The sequence below is a fragment of the Desmodus rotundus genome, chromosome 10 (assembly GCF_022682495.2).
Source record: "Desmodus rotundus isolate HL8 chromosome 10, HLdesRot8A.1, whole genome shotgun sequence".
Lineage (NCBI taxonomy): Eukaryota > Metazoa > Chordata > Mammalia > Chiroptera > Phyllostomidae > Desmodus > Desmodus rotundus.
Window position 1 is genome coordinate 7,386,190 of NC_071396.1, and position 21,171 is coordinate 7,407,360.

The 21,171-nt window shown below is 42.1% G+C and overlaps 1 protein-coding gene across 10 annotated transcripts in view; it reads right to left on the bottom strand.

The window, feature by feature from the left end:
* GPATCH2 (G-patch domain containing 2) overlaps positions 1–21,171 on the bottom strand; it is a 126,386-nt gene that overhangs the window by 24,358 nt on the left and 80,857 nt on the right. For 5 of the 10 annotated variants that reach the window (XR_006653405.2, XM_024576031.3, XM_045184531.2 and 2 more), the window contains exons 7-8: positions 19,644–19,683; positions 13,546–13,610 (exon numbers count right to left, since the gene is read on the bottom strand). Coding sequence is in view for 9 of the 10 variants with exons in the window: in XM_024576031.3 (XP_024431799.2) it covers positions 13,546–13,610; positions 19,644–19,683 (105 nt within the window). In the remaining variant the exon portion in view is untranslated. The other 5 variants (XM_045184532.2, XM_053913329.1, XM_045184536.2 and 2 more) reach the window with 4 other exon arrangements.

Here is a 21,171-nt window from a genome sequence, read left to right on the forward strand (position 1 = left end):
TTTACAGTGAGCATGCAACAGAGGAAAGATACAGGTTATCACTAGGTGAATTAGAAAACAGCAAACAACGGAGTTACTCAGTGTAAGTGGTTTGGGCAGCTGGAGGGGTTGCGCTGTCAAAGGCGTCGTCTAAGGCTTCTCTCCGCAGAAGCCGGGGTAGAAGTTCGAGCCATAGATTCTGTGGGTTTGACTTTTTTTTTAAAGAAACTATTAGTTCCCAATGCCGTGTAAACGTGCTAACACCAGAGCAAGGTATTCGACCTACTTCAGGAAATGTCCTTTCTGTGTTCCCTGGCCCGGCCCATCTCTGAGAGTCTGCTCTTTCTCCCCTCGACCTTCTCCCAGGGCACGCAAACCCAGATGTTTTCTCTTCCTTCAACTCTCCTGACCTCACTACACTCCCAGGGGCTTTTGCTCTGCGTCTCACATGAATCTCCATGCGTCTCCATTGTTACACTTATCATCTAGGCGGCTTCACCTTGTGCTCAGATTAGAGGGGCTTGTTAAGTCCCAACTGCAGACAACTCGAGGCCCGGAGGCACGTTGAAGTTGCAGAGCCTAGCTTTGCATCTGCGGCGTGTTAGGAGCGCCAGAAATGTCTATTGAACTGAAGCGTAGCCACTGTTCATTTGCTCAATCAATCTCGCATTTTTTATAACACTTCTGCTTTCTTGAACTGTTATTTAAATCCACTGAAAAACATCCATTTAACAGTGGACCAGACGTGACCGTGAATCAGGCCTTCTACCGGACGTCAAATGACACAAGGAAGGGTAAGACAGCTCCCCATCCAGGGCTCAGAGCCGAAGGAAGGAGGAGAAATCACACCAGGATGAGAAATCACTGCGCGATGTCAGAGTTCCACAGGGCTAGAGTAGCAGACCGTCTTTTGGGGGGAAATGAGGAAAATTCATTTCTCCTGAGTTCCAATTTGGATATTGTCTCTCCAAGCAGAAGCTATTTGAGGTGTCTTGGAGTATTGTCTTATTCTTCACACCATGCACCGAGGAAATAGTAGGCGCTTAGTGCCCTCATACTGACTTAACTTACTTGATTCCTAGCTCTACGCATACATTTTTGGTGATATCTGTGTATCACTGATATTTAGTCTAACGGTAAGCTTACTCTAATTTCCTTAAAAGTGGTAGAATAAATCCAGTGTTCACTCTTCAGATAAAAGATTACTCAAAATGAACATGATTCTTCTGGAAAGCTCCCTTAAATGCAGGAAGATTTGTGTCTACATTTAAAAAATAGGATATTGATCGTGATAACATCTTGCATCTTACATTTAAAAAAATCCCTCCAATCAGACTGTAGATCCAGATAAAATCTCACATTCTTTCTCTGATAACGGACTAAGAAATGTCCTAGACTGGTATGGTTTTTATTATCTATTCATAAAATTATGTCCTATATTCTCAACTCCTTTGAGTGAAGACCACGCATTGCTGATTCTAATATCCATTTCACCCATTGTAGTATACAATATTTTAATGTTTGTTGAACTGGCTTTTTACTGTAGTCTCCTATTTGGTATTTCCTACTCTAAATCAAGGTTTAAGTTCAGTTCTGAGGTAGCATTTGGAAGGGAGGTGGTTATTTTCTTTGTTTCACTGGCTTCAGGGAAAGGTAGAGTTAAAAGAGCAGCAGAGAACACAGGTTTTTTTGTTTGTTTTTTTAATTTTGAATGCATGTTGGTTTCTTGAGTCTTAGAGTTGACCATCTGAATCACCAGGAGCATCCAAGCTCACTGAGTACCAAGTCTACATGAGGTATCATGCTAAATATTTTGTCATACTTTACCTTGATTAATCCTCACAATAACCGCTTAGAGTTCTGAGGAAGCCTAAGTCCAGAGAAACTGTTGTTTGTCCAAAAAAAAAAAAATCACATAAACAAAAAATGAAGTTATTGTATTTGAACCAAGGAATGCTTGCCTCCAAAGAGTCCCATTTTCTCTCTTCTGTACTATACCATTCAACTTAGTTTACTGTACTCTATTTAGTAAAGGTCTTCTGAAAATAAAATGTATGCGATGAAGCAGGACTGAGAGAGAAAGAAGATACGGTTCTCACTTCCTAGGGGTTGAAGTCTACCTCCCGATCGTGTGGGCCCATGATTCCACCTCAGTACGCAAAGAGAATTCCAAGCCAGCGTGTGAGGGCTCCAGGCCCCCGGGGGTGAGCACACATGGGAGGGACACCCATGCTCTGCAGCACACATGTGACGTGGCGTGTCTGGGGCTGTCAGCAGTTCAGAATGACGGGACCTGGGACGCACAGAGGCGTGGGAGGAGACGATGCCTCCTTGCACGCATAGCATCCAGTTGTACTAAATTCAGCGGTTCTGGCCACTCGCAATTGTTTCAAATTCCCCAGAAAGCAGAGAGTGAAGCTGCCCGCCTGACTGAAGGAGTCAGTTTATTTTCCAAATTGATAGTTGAACTTGTGGAAGGCGGCCTGTCTCCAGTTCTCTGCGGACACAGTTCTGGACTTTGCTGCAGCTGCTGTCGGAAAGTTACTGTTTCGGTGATGAGATGGGAGCAAATGCAGATCCACCTCCAAGGCAGCTCTCAAAGTCCAGAGGCTTTGCTCACTGGACAAGTGACTTTGCAGACTGAGTTGGCAGACATGTGCTCACGACTGAGCTCAGCTTTGACTTTCTGCAAAGGGTCCCACGGCTGTCCTCATTGAGAGGGGACTTATTTTCAAGCCATAATTCTCTGTGCCGTAACGTGCATTTGCTGAGCATGGCTATTTATATCTCCATATTGAGGAGGCAGTTAACACAGGATATTTTAATCATAGGCCAGAATGTCTGAAAGTTGTGAAAGATGTAAGGAGTCATTTCCATTTTGGAATATGTCAGACAGCACTACCATTTGATGTAAACTGACTTGAATTTAGGTTAAATTACTGTTGGTTGATGGAATTTAATTAGGAATCTATGACCCAGTTGAAATGTCACCTCCTTGAGGAAGCCCTCCCTGATTGCTATTGCCAGAATAATCTCCCACTCACCATGTTTTCTACCTTAAACTATAGCTCTGCATGAACATGAACTAATATTCTAGCTACAGTGTATATTCCTTGAAGACTGTGGGGTCCACATCTGAGTTATTTTTTTAAAGTAAATTCCCCTTAGCACTTACAAACCTTGCCAATACAGGTGCTTATTAAATAGGTATTGAATGAACCTTATCAAGGTTTGCCAGGGTTTTTATACTAATTTGCTTTTATAATATTGTTTAATGGAGGTTCCAATTTCTATAGTAAGTAAATGATTACTTATGGAAATAGAAAACCACAAAACATATTCAGTCCACACCTTGGACTTCAGATGATAAATATCTATAAAATCAAGCTTGTGCATCTAAGCCAGCAGGCACCTTAGTTCTCTTTCTACAGAATTTTGCGTTTTACTAAATGTTACTTTATGAAAAGAATGCTTTCCATTCCTCCCTTTCCATGGGATATTTTTGGTGGATAAATGAAGATTATGTTCATAAAACTTTCACAGCCTTGTTTGCAAATGCTAACTGGACTCGTGAGATAAACCGTGACAGCCGGGCAAGCCATCCAGGGGCCGAGGTGACTGATGAACACTACACTCGATGATGGGAGCGTAGTGTCCGGGCTCCCCTGATCCCACGCGCCTGAAACACTGGCAAAGTTGGAGTGTGCCTGTGTATGTTCAGGAACGGTTTTGCTGCCAACATCTTTGAACCAAATGCCCTGTGTAATTTCGTTAACTCAGGTCTGTTACTGTCAGAATTTGGATGATCTATTGCCTTTAAATGTCTATGGAGAAATACCCTAGGAAAAAGATCTTCTCAAATATAAACTGAGTCTGTCCTTATCTCATTTATATAATGCTTTTTTTAAAAAAAAAAGAAAAAGAAAAACATGTGTGTTCCTTTTTTTAAAAAAAAATTTCAGAAACTAAATGCCAAACAATCAAACAGCAATCACCTAGTCCACCATGATTAATACACCCTAAAAGGAGGCATGAAAGGAGGAGAGGGGTGCAGAGGCACCTGTGGAAGAGCCTAAACAGAAGGAGACCCAACTGGGGCCGACCCGGCTCCCCAGATGTAAACACCAGCCACAGCAAACACAAGCCACAGAGGACAGGTTAAATGACGACATGCAGACAAAATCAGCAACATTCCTGAGAGGACAGAAACTCTGTGGGACAAACCTGGCTTCTTCCAGCACAAACTTCCAAGGAAAAACCAAGGTGGGGGATAAGGGAGAGGGTGGAGAATTTATAAACCAAAGGGAACTTAAGAGATATACATATATATCAATTATAACAGGAAGATTTCACTTAGATCCCAGTTCAAACGATTTATAAAAGACTTTAAAATAATCAGAATGTGAGTATCATACACATATGTATACACACACACTAACATATGTGTCCATATAGACATTGAGAAATTACTGCTTTTTAAAAAGATGTGACAATGGCACTGTGGCTTGTAAGAAAAATAGAAGGCTGCTATTTTTTACAGAAATGCACTGATATATTTCAGTGGAAATAATATCATAAATGGGCTTCGGGGTTAGAGGAAGGAGTGGGTAGGGGTACAGATGAAACAACACCAGCCACACATTGATAATTATCTAAGCCAGTTGATAGATATATTGTTTTACATTTTTCTCTATTTCTGCATGATGAAAATTTTAACAATGAAGTAACTGTTAAGATCTGCTGTTATCATCCTATCTTCACAAATGAAAAGGCATCTTTTCAACTCATAAGACTGACAATTTAAAGTCATTATAGGTTTTTCAAATCTTACTGAGACTCTCTGTAATTTTTAAAAGATCAAAATTGAAATTAAGTTATCCATGAAATCTATGTCTTCTGGTCTGTATATACCCCTGGACTATAACTTGATATAAAAAGATTACAGAAATCCCCTATCTGAGGTTTATTGTCCTTAGAAAGGATAATGCATAGTTTTTATTCCATCTTTCTAATTAGTAATTTAAGCATATGTTCAGCATTTAACTCTAAATGTTTGCCTTTTCCCCAAGCTCGGAGACAGCTGTCCAAGATGTGAATGCCAGAAAACATTTAAATATCAACATCTGTTGAATTATGTTAATTTAGTGTAATATAATTGGGCATGAGTTGGAATTGATCAAAAGTATATGAAATAAAAAAGGTAAATTCCCAACAATATCTTGGCATATAAACAAATCACTATGGAGTGATGAAAAAAATATTTCCAACGAGAAAGGACGAGGAAAAAATACTGATAGTGAAGAAACTGATTCTTTTAGAAACGTAGTTCTTCTAACTCTGTGGGACATTATTTTGTGATTTTAGCTTTACTTGAATATTGACTCACAATTGAAAGGTAGTGAAAATTAGCTAAAACTAAAGACAGTTAAAAGCTTAACACGTGAATATTTTTGATCAGTGGTTACCTTTAACATTGAAACATTCTAATTACTCTTTTGTAAGCATTAAACTCTTCGGATTCAAGGATGACTCGTGTGCTATCACGAGTAGTTACATATCGCCAGATCTGATCTGCTCCCTAGGTACGACCCACTGTTTTAAACGGGAAGTGTTTACAACATGGCAGATGAACTTCACTTGATTTATTCTGGGGACCGTAAGGTACAAATGATCAAGTAGCAGCTGTTGCCTATTGTGTAGCTGACACAAAAATACTAATTTTTACCGCGACACCTTTCCTAACAGCTGAGGAATGCTGGTGGTTTGGGGGGACGTATTCTGGCACAGACACACGGCGGATGAGCACATCCCCGAGCGTCCCTGTAGGGAAGCGGCGACCCGGGCAGCAGGAGGGCCACAAGCTGTTGTGCTGTGGCCCTGCAGGTGCACCTGCACGGTGTCCTCGGGGAGCCGTCTCTGGGAGGAAAGGTCACTTCTGTGCCCATGCCCATTTAATCACAGGACCAATTTGGAGCGTGCCAACTGTGAAACAGACACCTGTCCTCGAGGAAATGGACTTCAGACGACAAATTCATTGCAGCCACAGGTCACCGCAACAGCTTTCACATGCTAACTATTTTCCTTTCTTAGTGGCTACGGCCAAATCTAACTGCAGTCCTCGGGGTGACAGCCTGTGCAGACTCTCAGTCATTTGAAAATGTCTCACTCGTCGGCCAGATTTCAAGGAAGAGTGTTTCACTGGGGAGTCCTCGATGGGTCTTTATTTACCACTCACTGGACAAGTTGCTCGTCTCCAAATGGCAGCTCCCTGTTCTTCCGTATGGCTTGTTCGTATCAAACTGGAAAGCGACCTTGTGAAATTCTAATTGGCTAATAACTAATTGTATTTAGTATAATCACAATGTAAAGTAACACTGTAATCATTAGTTTAAAATTTTGGCCAGGAAGGTTAGAATTTCAGGATGCCTAAAGGACAGGGGATGGAGAACCGGCAATTGGAGGACGGTGCCTTTTTTAATGCAACAATTCGGTCATGTGGAGTAAAATGGATTAATTAAATGCCTTAGAAACCATTTTATGTTGTACCTGTGCTATGTTTCCAATTATTCTAGTCTAAGCACCTCTCTATATAGAAGCTGTTCAAATTTTTAAAGAATTGGAACACATATGCAATTAAATATATTCCAACTTTAAAAAATATGGAATGTATACATTGTAATTAAAGGGAATATGTGGCTTTCTATTCATTCATGCATGAATATAAATGAATTAAAATCATTTAAGAGATGCTTTTCTATCTGAAGTATTGGATACACTTTTATAAAATAATGAAATTTAATGCTCATTTTAGGTCTGGAAAGAGACAATGAGAAAGCACTAGGAATTTTATTTTGAAAATTAGTACTTACCATCAGATTCAAGCAATTATTTTGGAATATAAATATGGAATACCTAAATATAAAAAGTTAATGATACAACTTGCTTTAAAATACGGGGTCGAATCATTAGTTTCAGTATAACAAAGGAGGAGTTGTTTAAAAAATCTAAATTTATTAACACAGGGTAGTTAACTTCTCATCTTGAATAAATAAAATAACCCATCAATTACTTTTGTTGATACACTTAATTTTGTTAATACATGTCTGTGAAAAGCAGCGCTAAACGAATCCGTCGATGTCATTAGCCGGCACTCTAATGAACGCTTACCCTATCCCAATTTATTAACAGCTGCTCAAAAATGTAGTAATTAATAGTTTCATTTATTGTTGGCAAAGCTGCAAAATGACAAATAGTTTTGTATCTGCTGCAAATGAGGTCTCCTTCCCAAATAACAGATGACACTGTGGGGAAAATGGAGCAAACGCGAATCCTCGAACACCGTTGGATCGTTTGAAGCTCAAACAGAGAACAGCTGTAGTTCTGTCTGCTACAGCTGCAGCAGGACTCGGTGAAGTGCCTCATCGCATGAAGCCGAGGGTGCTCTGTGTCAGCGCGAACGGATGCTCTTTCTAACCTGGTGAAAGACGGCGGGTGTGTGCGTGTGTGTGTGCGTGTGTGATGGCATTGGTTTTGATTCTCTGTTTAAGTCTATTGTAATTTTTTAAAAATTTTACGACTTTTCAATACTAATCAGACACTATGACAGCAAAACGAAAAGCCCCCGTATGAGAAATTGTAGCACACTGAGATCCGGGAGTGAGCACACACTAAGTAGATAAATGTAATGCTTGTAAGAACAAAGAAAAATGAATGAACGCATTTCTAAAACACATTTTAAAATATCAAGTAGAATTGAATGATAATGGCAACAAAATGTTTTTACTTGGTTTCAAATTATATATCAGGTTCTCAGGTGGTTTAGCTTCTGTGCTTCACAACAGTAAATGACAAAAGTCATGTAAGGAAGGAAGCAGGGCAAATTGAAAAAAAAAAAAAAAAAAAAGAACAAATGTGAAAGGAAAGGCCCTGACATGATCTAAATAATTCAGTATAGTTGCCGTAAACCATCCATCTTTTGGTATGGATTCTTAGAACAATAAAGACTAATCATTAGAATGTGTGAAGAACATGACATCACTCGGTACCAGGCGCCGCTTATGACGTGCTTTTACTGACTTTGCGTTCGGGAAGGCACGTGGACGTTCAGGCGCTAAGCAAAGGTTACATCATGAGAAACGCTGTGAAATTGTTTAACTGGAGTTTCCAACGAGGGGCAGGCAGAGAGGAAGGTCTTTCCAATTTGGGGAAACAGGAAATTACATTTGGATACTGAAATTAAAAAAAAAAAGCTCGGACACCAAGTCTAGAATTTAAGAGAAACATATGGGTTGAAGGGATAAATCTTGATGTCACTAGTGTTTCTATAAAACAGGTGCGCTGCCGTAAGGTTTGGCTGAGTGTATGTGCGTGTGATTTGTGTGTGCATTTGTGCGTGTGTGTGTGTGAGTGTGTTTCCCTTCAGCCAATACTCTACCGCACGCAGAGCTCACTCAGAAACCATGCCTGTTATTTGTTAGATATTGACAGTGACAGGTAATAGGTAGATAATAGGTAGGTAATAGATAATGGGAGCATGAGCAACAACCAAACCCAACCGACTAATCAAACAGGAGGGCCAGAGGGCAACCATCTGCGTGGAGGAGCATGGGACAGGAAAACAAGGGACCGCAAGGGCTGCGAGGCAGAACCTTAGGAGGACACATCGAACGCGAGCAGCAGACGAGGATACCATGACGGAGAATTTCCACATCGCTCGACATCCGACACGCCTGCTCTGTGACAAGGGCTCCCACAGCGAACAAAAATGCAGCGGCAAACTAAACGGAAGATGTTTAAGACGAATCACTGGAATCAATCGGCTTAAATTACACCTCTGTTGATGGTGTTTGCTTAAATTCGTTTACATCACACCTGTGTTACGGATCAGTCACAAGTTTGAGTAGGGGACCAACAAAGTATCCTGCCTGACAAGAATGAGAATGTGCACTGTGTTTACAGTAGACATGTGAACAATAAATGTGCTGACATCTCAATGACACCTCTTTGCATACACATGAATGACGAGTCCTGAGCAGCCCTGAAGATGACGGGCACAAACAGAAGGCGTGAGGGGTGAGAAGCCGGGGAAGAAACCCAAAGGCAGGCTGCCCTTGTGGCAGGACGGGGGAGTGTAGGGAACCTCGAAAACTGGAGCTTGTTGTGGATGCGGCAGAACTTCCTGAGACACCGCTGCTTAAAGGAGACCCTGACAGGTTGTCACCCCTTTGGTGTGGGACGTAGGTCAGCCTAAGAGCTGGAAAAGAGCCATCATTGACTTAAAGAGCCCAGATGAACAGTAAGGTGGATGTGGAGGGAAAAAGAAGAAGGGAGACATGCCACAGACTGGACACGCAGAAAACTACCAAATTGCATGACAGTTGGCGGCATTGGTAACTATGTCCCTAAAACCCCTGTATGAGACCCTGAGCGTTCCCCTGAGGAGCTGGGGGTGAGGTGCACCGCACTGTACCTGCGGAGCTGCCCCCGCAGGGCCGGATTACATCAGAGGAGGCCCACCTAGGAGCGTGTGGTTGGCGTGCAATCCCAGGTCTCTCCTTGCAGACACCAATGGTGGACCGCTTGTGCGCTTACTCACTCCTGCCTGTTTGGTGTTTGGGGCCGGGGGTCAGCGACCCTAACATTTACTGATGTGATGCGTTCAGTTCTCTCTAACCTTCCGATTTTCCACAAGTCAAGAAAGAGAAGCGCAGTCACTCACCCAACAGGGGTAAGAAAAGTCAAGGTAATAAAACATGCCAAGAAAAAAAATGACTTTTATGGGAGGCAGAGAGAATAATGCATACAAATAAAGAAGTGAAGAGGCCACTGAGCCTGGAGCAGGTGAACAAGAGTTCTGGTGGGAGGAGTGACGTCAGGGGGAGCGGGGCCTGATCACATGGCCTTGTAGGTGAAGGCAAGGGCTTTGGCTTTTTCTCAGATTAAAATAGAAAGCCAGTGAGGCTTTTAAACATTTTCTTAAGCTCTTTAATGAGACATTAGTGACGCAAGCAGAACGCACACGTTTAAAGTGTACAATGTGGTAAGTTCTGACATATGTATACTCATTTGAAACCACTGCCACATCAACATACCATCGCCCTGACATCCCTGACGTGCCATTGTCCAGCTCCGCCCAGCCCATTCCCATTCGACAACTGAGCGGCTTCCTGCCACTATGTGTCAGCCTACATTTCCTAGAATTTTATGTAAACGTGTTACGTCTATCGGCTCTTCGCTCCTTTTCACTGCTGAGTCATATTCCACTGTAGGAAGATACCCTAGATTGTCTACCCACTGACTTGTCGATGGACATTTGGGTTGTTTCTTCCTTTTTCTAACGATGACAAATAAAAGCCACTAAGAATATATGCATACAAGTCTTTTAAGTATTCCCCTGGACCTTAGAGTAGTTAGTTCTATGTTTAATATTTTAAGAAACTTCCAAATTATTTTTCAGAGTGTATTACTATTTAACTTCCATATAACTATTCAATCTCCTGTATACTGTGTAGCCTTAGGCACTTTTCAGCCATTCTAGAAGTTGTAAGTGGTCCCTTACTCTGGTTTTACTTCGCATTTTCCTAGTGAGGGATGATAGGCAACATCATTTGATGTGCGTATCTGCCGCCCACATATCTTCTCTGGCCAGGTGTCTCCAAGTGCTTACATTTTCACTGAATTAATTTCTTATTTTTTAGAGTTCTTTATGTATTCTTGACATGAGTCTCTTATCAGACATATGATTTACAAATATTTTCTTCCCACCTCTGACTTGTCTTTCCATTCTCTTAACGGTGTCTTTTGAAGAGCCTAACTTTTCAATTTTGATTCAGTCCAATTTATCAGTTTGTTCTTTCATCCACTGTGTTGTGAGGTCTTATCCAAAAGCCTTTACCCCAAGGGCGTAAAGATTTTATCTCATGTTTTCTAGAAGTTTGATGTTTTTAGGTTTTCTGTTAAGTTTGCTGTATAGTGTGAGGTATGGATCCAAGTTCTTTTTTTTTTTTTTTTTTTTTTTTTTTGCATATTGATATCCAGCTGTTCTGGTACCATTTGTTGAAAACACTATTTTTTTCCTCCACTGAACTGGCTTTGTACCTGCTGGACACTCGGGGGTCTGTATACGTGGGCGTGTGTTTCCTGACTCTGCGTTCTGCTCCTCGGGCCTACTTCCCCACATCTGCACCAATGCCACCCCTCCGCCTTTACTGTAGCTTTACAGTACGTCCTGAAATCCGAGAGTGCTGCCCTGCCAACTTCCTTTCTTCTTAAGTTCGGCCATTCCAAGTCCTTCACATTTCCATAGGAACTGTAGAGTTAGCTTGTCGATGTCTACAAAACAGGCTGATAAGGTTTGTGTTTGGATTGTATTAAATCTACAGATAAATTCGGGGAGAGCTGACATCTTAAGAACATTGACCCTCCTGACCCAGGAACAAGGCATATCTGTCCAGTTGTTCAGGTCTTCATTCATTTCCTCTCAGCCTTGTTTTCACATATCCCAAAACATTGACAAAATGCGTAGGGGTAAATCTGATAAAATAAGTGGAAGAGCGACATGATAAAACCTATGAAACACGGCTGAGAGAAATTAAAAACCACCAAAGTATTTGGTTCTTAATTATGTTCTACTTCTTGCCTCACATTCTTAATATCTTCCTGTATCTCATTTAGTTAATATTCATCATGCTAATTTAACACTTTTCTGACTTGCTTATTCTAACACATCTGCTTCTGTAGGAATCAGCAAGCCAATATATTGCTTGTCTCTTGAAAAGGCTGTTCTCACAGGCCTCCTTCTCTGTCCTACCAGGCATTGCTTCAGGGAAAGGCCAGTCTTCTGTGGCAGCCCCAAGTCCTTCGGTGACCGGGATCAGCTGAACCTCATCGAGGACTGGAAACCAGAGTCATCACCCCCGAGCTGACAAAATAACTCCTGTGGTAAGGACACTGCTCGCTCCCCTCACCCCCAGAGGGATGAGAATGTAACTCCACGGGTCCGGAGGACTGGAGTGAGGACGTGCTGACCTGTGACCGAGGCCCCCCGCCCCAGTCTCCTGGCCCCTCCTCGCACACACAGCAGCACCGGCAGTTTCTCTGCCGATGTTCACCCTTCTCTCCGGCTCTCTGATGGCCCCCGTTGTCTGTGGGCGTGCTACAGCGCGCCAGGTGCGCGCTCCTGTGTTCCGCCTGCTGCCGGCCCCTCCGGGGAGTCTGTAGCCAGCATCTCTTCAAATGCCGGGGTTTTTCCAGCCCTTCTACACTCTCCAGCAAGGGCTCCGATTAAACGTATCTTAGGCCTTTTCTGTGTCTCTTAACCACTCTCATTTCTCCAAATCCTTGAATTATTTTTATGCTACATCCTAGCCTAGTTCTTCAGCTGTATCTGTACATCACTAATTCTCTTTAAGAACCGTATCTCTCATTTCTAACAATTATATTTTTATTCAGTTCTGCCTCATTAATTCTAATAGTGATCTGTTCTATAAACATTTCACCTGCAGTTACTTATAATCTAAATAAGTTTTATATGGAGTATATATAATTATATATATATATATATATACTTGTATATATAATTATATGTAATTGTATATATACAATTACACATACTTGTGTATATAATTATATAATTATTGGTACTGTGTAATTTCAGGGTCTGACATTCTTAGGGGTAAATATATTGGTTTTATGTTGACTCTTACTGATAGTCAACTTCTGTGTGTGCAGTTTAGGCATTAGCTATGTGAGTCAGAACTGACATCTGCTTCTGCAGGTACCCCATGGGCTCTCTGATGGGGTTAGTTTCTATAACGTGGTCCCTGGGGGCTATGGTGTCTGCGCGTGGGTGTTGACACAGGGGCTGGCATGCCAGCGATGGCAGGCCCTGGGACGAAGGGACACAAGGGTGGCTGTGATGTCAGTTATCTTGTTAAAAGCGGAGCAAGTGTAAACCTCAGTGCGGTAGGTTAGAGCAATATTATGGTAGCCATCTTCGTACAAATAAAATTTAAGTAAGTAAAAATTAAGTCTTCACAATCACCACATGTAAACTTTGAAAATATGTCATCAAAAACAATATAGCAGGGCATATTCTTTGTATTAAAGAAAAAAAAAAGAACATCAACTCAGTAACAGAAAATGAGCAAGAACCTACAAGCATTTTTTAAAGAGTATATTTTCTATATACTCACTTATATATAAGGATAAATAAATATGTTGCTCTCTCATGATGCCTGAGTACCATTTAAATTTTGGGGCAAAATTAATTATATTTTTTTAAATGATAAAATAATTATCCTAAATCCTGATTAGTTATGGGAAACAGAAATTTTTAGAAATTTTTTCTTTGTTGTTTATCAGCATTTACAAACACACATAAAATGGTATCTTTCCATGCATGACTAGTAACCCTAAAATACATTCTTATAAACGACACATAAAGTATTTTAAGTCGGCTCTTTAGAACCAAAGCCCGCCCAACCACAGCGCGCCGCACTCACTCTGCCACGGATAACAGCGGCACCACGGAGCGATCAGAAGTAGAAGCGACCCTGAGTGGCTTACCTGCCGGCTGTCTTCCCAGAGCAGCTCTTCTTGTGGCCCCTGTCAGCTCGGTTATCTCGCAGAAGCTGGCGTTATCCAAAGTGTTCCGAGAAAGTTGTAGAAACAAAAACCAGATTTGTTACATGATGGTGGGAGTAGAAAAGCATCCTTCCCGTGCAAAGGGACACTATTCCCTCCCCGCTCGGCTTTTCTGCCCTCCTGAGTTCCCGTCAGACAAAGGCGTCTCCTTTTGCTGAAGGTGCCACTGCAACGCTTGTGAATGTGTCGGGGAGAGTGGGCCACCTGGGGCTTCCCTGACCGCCTGGGACCGGAGGTCTGGGACTCCGCTCTGACCCTGGAGTGGTCCTGGTGACGGTCACATCCGTGCCACCGGCCTCTACCACTGTGTTCGGTGAGAATTTTTTGAGGCTTTGTCACCTATGCTACTGAGATAAAAGACGTAGTATTATTTCCTATGTATTTATTGGCCTAACAAAGAAATACACTTAAAACATTCTTTCAAAGAAATTATTAGCTTCAAATAGATCACTAGAAGAAATATATATTTGATCGCCTTCTCAGAACGCCTCACCATCTGCTACCTTTCACACTCACTTTACCTATTTGAAAAGAAACAAAAAAAGTGAAAACTATTCTTTACTGTTTGTTCACTCAAACTGTAGCTTATTTCTGCAGCAAATGATTTTACACAGACGAGGCTACGAAGAAGCTGTACACCACATTAGAAGTCAGCCCTAAACAGAAATCTTAGAACTGGCAGGGCAGGGGGGATCTGGGTTCTAATCCCTGCTGTGCCCGCAACAAACGAGTTGGCAGGTTTTTATGACAGATCTACCATTTACAAGCTCTGTAACCTTAGGCCAAGCGCTTCACTTCCTCAAGTCCCAGGGCCCTTCTGTGAAACGGAGACACAGTCACATCTACCCGTAAGGCTGCTGTGTAAAACAAGATAACCCACGTGAGACGCTTAGCACTATGGCCAGAACACTAGGCATCCTGAGAAAACGGTGCGAGTGCCACGATCGTGATTATCAGTAATGAGCCTGTCTGCCCGTCGGTAGAGTCCGACCAGCATCAACCACTTGTAACGAAGTCACTGCTTTGAGCTGCTTAATGGCAACCTTTAGAGTCCACGATGAGCAACGTGTGGTCATCTCTGAGCAGGAACAGGCCGTAATTCGGTCGCCAGGGATGTCTTCAGGAAGTAAATACGTATTCCATCGCTCTTAAACATCTATTCCTCCCAGCCCCGCGGCCACCACCCTGGCCCAGGCCGTTTTCTGTCACCTGCGCATGTCCCTTGCTCGCCTCACAGACTCCAGTCTTGCCCCAGCCTGACCCACTCTCCAACGGCCGCCAGTCATGCTAGAATCAGACCCCGCAATCTTGTACGAGACACTTGTGGCCCTTCAGAGTTTGATCACATTCCTAAACTCCTAATTTATCATGCTCCCTCCTACCTGCAACCTCACTGCCTTACTCGCAGACTACATATCCCCCCAGCCCCACCGAACATGTTAGTTTGGGTTGTAGGGCGTGTTCTTGCTCACCACTGGCCCTTTGCTTCAGTTATTCAATCTGCCCGCATGTGCAAGGCCCAGCACAGTGCCGAGGGGTTTCTGTTGCTGCTGCTCAATATATATGTGTGTTGAATGAATAAACAACTCAGATAAAGTAATAAGGAGTGAGATCTAGTATCTGATATATAGCTGAAGCCATGTCTGATTATTACCACTTATAGAAAATAGCAACCATTTATCCTAAGTCCATTAATCTGAAAGTGTTTCCATTGAGACACACTTCGTACCATGAAAACTTAATTGTTTCTGAAAATTAAAAAAATTAATTACTTGGGCATTTCTAAGTCTAGTGCCTTTTAAAAACACACATAGACAAACCAACAATTGTGACACAGATAGCTAGGGGTGATGTGATGAAATCTCTGCCTCCACCTTAAATTGATGGCAGTAGTTAACTAACTTTTCTAATTTTAAGATAAAAAAGGCAGACATTGGAACACTGTTCCTGGAGTTTGTGTTAAGGCAGTTAAAACCAGGAACTCAAACTCCCAACACCATGTTTTGAGATAAAAAAACAAAAAAGAATTCTATAGTTTAGTTTTTTCCAGGGTAACTGTAATGACAAGTTAAACATTAAGCTGTACCCGTGGGGTCTGGCCCACAGGGAGGCCACCACCAGGGCGAACTTGAATTAACTTAAATGAAACAGCACCGTCTCTGAACTCCGACATTAGGGACCCTTCCATTAAAGTCATTGGGGGTTTCTTTTCTTCCGCAGATTTATGGTTGGGATGGGCTTTGTACGTAAAAAGACACAAATACTGGGATTATTTAATACAATGCACCTATAGTAGGAAGCCTTCACAAAACTATCTCACTTTAACAATAAAATTACAAATCTGGGTATAACTTCCAAATTTACACTCAAGCTCAGATTTAAAAAATACATAGACTCAGATCTTTGGGTCATGAATTTAACAAGTTCATATAGGAACCTATGTCTCTAAAGGAGCAAAGGTGAAAAAATTAATCCAGAGTATTACCAGAATAAAAAAAAGAACATATATTTGTATTTGAAAGATCCCCAACATATTTCTGCTATGCCCTGAAGGACAAAAAATGGGGTGAGGAGGATAGGTCACAAAGTCACCATAAAAGCCAAGAATCCTTGAGCTTTGCTGCGCTTTAGGCTTTGAGGAAAGTTTCCTTCTTCTTCTCAATAATTTTGTTTTGTCCTTGAACTCTTGTCAGTGTCACAAGTGAGGTCACTTTCCAGGGTTCTGACTCCCCAGTGTCAACGCTGATTAAAAACAGGAGTTCTGAGTACGGTGCCAAGTGCTTCTTACCTGCCGAATTCCAGATGCTGGACTTAGGCCAGACCGAGACACAAGCCCCTTACTAGGGACCCGCTGGTGTATGTTAAACGACGACTCACATAAGAATTACACTAAAAGTCACAAACACAAAACCCAGTTCCATGCAAGGTTCTCAAAAAGGGACACGATTTCAAAAGTTGCTGAGTCCAACCAGGAGGAGAAGTGTTCCGTGTGGACAGTGGGTCACAGAAGGGGGTGAGGGTTTTCTGTGGTTACACAGGATAATTTTACAAGATCATCATTAAGTGTCAAATCCCTACCATGAGAGGAAGCAGCGAAGAGGAGAACCCTTATTCCACAGCAGGCCTCTCGTTCCTACCGCATATTCAGAAGGCATTCAAACTCAGGGCTGTGTACACTGGCAGCCACTTCTCAGGCAACTCCTCAAATGTCTACAGAATAATGTCAAGTCTTCTCCTACTCGGCACCTCAGGGTCCTCAACCTTAAGGAGGAGAACTGAGCAAGATCTAAACTATGATCTGTGACTCATTACGGGACTTGTACGTTGAGTCAGAATGTCCAACCGTCAGATGTTCAAGGAGGAAATGTCTCAGGGGAGAAAAGGGGCTTCTTGTAGCTGCCTCTGCCTCCGACTCCAGCTTCCGGACTGACTTGGGTATTGTCCCTCCGTGGCCTTGGCAGTGTGTGCAGTGTCCTCGCTGTGGCTTCCTATAGCACCTCTCATCACACTGCAACTACTCTTTCCTGCCCCGGATTAGAACCACCTTGGGGGAGAAGCTACACTTAAAAAATTTTTTTTTATAAATATCTCTTTTTGTAAAAATTACAAGATGGGAGAAGGCAGAGAGAAGTGGGATTTCTAAATCAGTGGGGTCAGCATCACGGGCACCTCTTCGTGGTTATTCATTGGCAAGAAAAATAAAAGGTGATCACACGGGCTGACAGTCAATCACTGCACAACGTATCAAAGGTCATTATACTCCACGGTCTTGCGATTCATCACGTGTGCCTAGGTTTAGCCAAGAGTTTACTGTGCTGTGGTTTTTCCTGGTCTAAGTAGAAGGAAGACAGTGTCAGCCCTCGCAATGAGTCGTCTGTCTGTGTGGTTGTATAAACACATACGGGTGCGGGCTACCCCCATTCGCAGATTTCATATCGGCGAACCTGTCTCTTTGCTAGACTTCGTGATGCCAAAACCAACACTTGGGCACTCGAGTGTTCGCAGATACGTGCCGAGTGGTAAATATCTGAGTCCCTTCTAGCTCCCGGGCCCAGCGGAGGTCTGACAGGCTGACGTGCTGTTTTTAGTTCTCTTGTTGTAAACAAGTGTCCCTTCCAAGGGCTACCTAGTACAGCATTTTTTGTTGTTGTTGCAATTTTGTGTTCTTGTTGGCGATTTCACTGTTTAAAATGCCCCCCCTACCCCGCTCCGAGTAGTGCTGGAGTGCTGTCTGATGTTTCTAAGGGCAAGAAGGCTGTGGTGGTTTCTTCCAGCCCAAGTTCTGGTGCTGTTGGCCAGGAGTTCAGTGTTCTAGAACCAATGACAGGCAACAGACAAGGTGTCTTTAATCGCATCAGGCTACAGATTGATCAGCTATGACAATGTTGTGAGCAGAGGCTCTCAGGAAGCTGACCTTGTGTTGTGCCTGGGGCCACGGTTCCGTATTTGCCGCTGGGGTCAGTGTTCACACCGACCTGGGAGAAGGTGGCTATCGCAAAGGACAAGAATCCACTGCTTTTACTCATCGATAAGCTATCTAGGCAAGACCAGAATCTGAACTTGAGTATCCAAGTTTGAGCAAAAGGCTGATCCAAAAATTGATCAAAAAGATCTTGAAAGTTAAAAGGAATTGGTTCATTTTTCTTATCTACATGTTATTAGCTATTAGTTAATTTTTACCTGCAGAAATAATAGTTGGGGGGAAGTAACTGGCTATACTATAATCTAAAACATGAACTTATAATGTCATTCGAGTACTTCTGAAAGTCTAAAAGGTAGAAAGTAATCTTTAAAAATTACATTTTGGATAACGTATATTCTGATGCAACTTACTACAAGGAGTGGCATCTTTTGTAAGCGTTGTACACAATGCAATTGGGAAGCCACTGGGGAGGCAGGGAGTCTAATATTATTCGGAAGAGTAAGATGAACACACCAGAGACACTGTTCAGCTAATTTCCACATCTTTAGAAACAGCGGCACATACTGTATTATGATGTGAGAAGTAGCCTTAAAAAGGCAAATTTCTCTCCTCAAAAAAGGCAAATTTACAAAAACAAAACCCGCCATTACAACTGAATTCACAAGATATTTTTCTCTGTAATTAGGCTCATGTGTGTTAAGGAAAACAGCATAGCTTATAACGAAGTAAACTTGGGCACCTCCCTTTTATAAGGAAAAGGGGCTGCGGTACATGCCGCCCAGCACAGGAAAGAGAACGTGGCCGATATGGTAACGTTTCCAAGGATCATTACCAAGCCCGAGCCCCTCTTTACCCAACCCCCACTACTTACCGACCCCCTGTGACTTACCAACCCCCCAGAAGAAATGATCTCCACGCATTTGGGGGTTATCTTTCCCATGTATTTCTAACATATTGTATTTTTGACCCACTTAAAAAATAACTTTTATAATTAATAATGAAAAAAAAAGCTTAGCAAGGATGCCAAGCCTAAGATATACATGTTTTATACATGTAAGTCCTAAATTACCTCAGCACGTTGCAGAGAAAGAACTAAGTCAAGGGACAAAGAAGGTTACACTACTCCCTAGACAAACGTTATATGCAAAGTTAACTAATGGAGGTCAAGTTCTTTCTAAGTCAACTAATCACTCTGCCGCCATGTACACTAGTGAGAGAATTTAAAAAACACATCTAGAAATATAACATCAACCTGTAAGAAGCTATTGCCATTTTCTGATCTTCAAAGATAAAAATATTCTGTTGCTGGCTGATCTCATGTTTCCTACAAACTATTTAAACACATGTACTATTTAGTGCCTTAACTTTGCAAAAGAAACACAGGAATGATTTCCAGAGTCTTTTCCCGCAACACGAGTGCATGAGGAAGGTGGCCGGGGAACTAGGATGCTCACTGAGGGTCGTGCATTCCGTCAGTGCATTGGGTCCTTTTCTATAAACTAGACTTTGTATCCTTTCTCGTGAGGCTGGCCCACTGCCCTGAAGGGAGACGGTTCAGAATCTGCAGCGGATTCCTTTGGCTCAGAAGGCCACTTACCTGGCCATGCTCCGTCCTCGCCCCAGGGCCAAACCAATGGCTGCGGAGGAAAGAGAGGAGGCGTCAGCCAGCGGGGACCTCACCGGGAGCAGCACGCGCTCTCCCGTGATCAGTCTGCATGTGCTCTAAGAGATGCGGTTGCCGCCCTCCGCAGAGCCTTAAATGTGCTTTATTTTAATGGATATTTCATGTAATTCTAGACTTACAGCAATTTTGATAGAAATGTAAGCGTGCTCACAACCCAGTAATTTTCAGTTTAATAAGCAAACTCGGTTAGAATTAAATTTCCATTTAATTATGTTAACATAAACTGCTGGGACTGGATTCATTTTATGAATCAATTCTGGTTATAAAATCTACAAATGCTATCATTCAGTACAACTTAATTATGCCATCATTACAACAAATTATGATCTTTTGATTGTTGGGAGTCTTAAAAAAACATTAAAAATACCAGAATATTATATCCACTGGCTGTGTTCCACAAAGCTCTTGATGTGAATCTGGGAGCATCAGCTGAACATACCTTGAACCTGTTTGTAACAGTTAAAACAGCACCACCCAGCACCGTGCTAACGGTCACACATAGATTAGCTCATTTAAACTTGACCACCTTCGGGTTGTCAAGTTCAGTTCCCCCTGATACAGATGCAGCTTGGGCATGTCTGGGAACCAAGCCTGACATACATAACGTAGAATGAATCCCCCCCGCCTTGTAGTATCCGGAAGCTGGAGCCAGACCAAGAATCTGATACATAATTGTTTCAGTGTTAATTTTCTCCCCACATTGTACACAGTGAACACAGTAGTAGTCTGAACAGTCACTCAGTGGCTTTTTATCCCTAAACATCATCAGAGACACCAATATTAACTACCAATGTAGTTAATGTTTTTAGGATTCCCCAACAGGTGTGGCATGCTACCAAATATGGAAGAGATGCTTAAGACACCGTTTCCTTCATTGATTTTTGGACGAGTGTAGTGTGCGACTCTAGAAAACTCAGACTGGCTATGAAATGGGGATGAAGCAGTAGGCACATGGGCGAGAGTGGTGCTTATGAAAACCCTCTGGAAAATAAAATGCACTACCCAAATAAAGCACCCTCGTCATCATCTTGAAATGCCTTTAATAATCGTTCTATATTCCACATCAGGATTTGGTGAAAGTGTCTTCTCTGAGAAGGGACTGTTATTATCCTTTTTCTATCACTAAAAGTTAAGACGTATGGACGCTAAGTGACTTACCCAGGGAAGCACGGAAACTCAGAGGAGGAACCGATCCAGTGGATTTTTCTTATCTCAACATAAAGTTAAAGCCACTTTTACTCTAAAGCCATTTATGCTAAATTTCAAAGTGCGAAAGTATTCCCAATGAACATAACCTTTAATCCAGGCAAATCTTGCTTTACGCAAACTCAATATTTGCACAAAAGATAAAATAAAGGGTGAATATTTGCTTTATAAAGGAATTAATTCATCATAGGATGGTAAGCAGTCACCCATGTGCATTTAAAATAAATTTTAATGT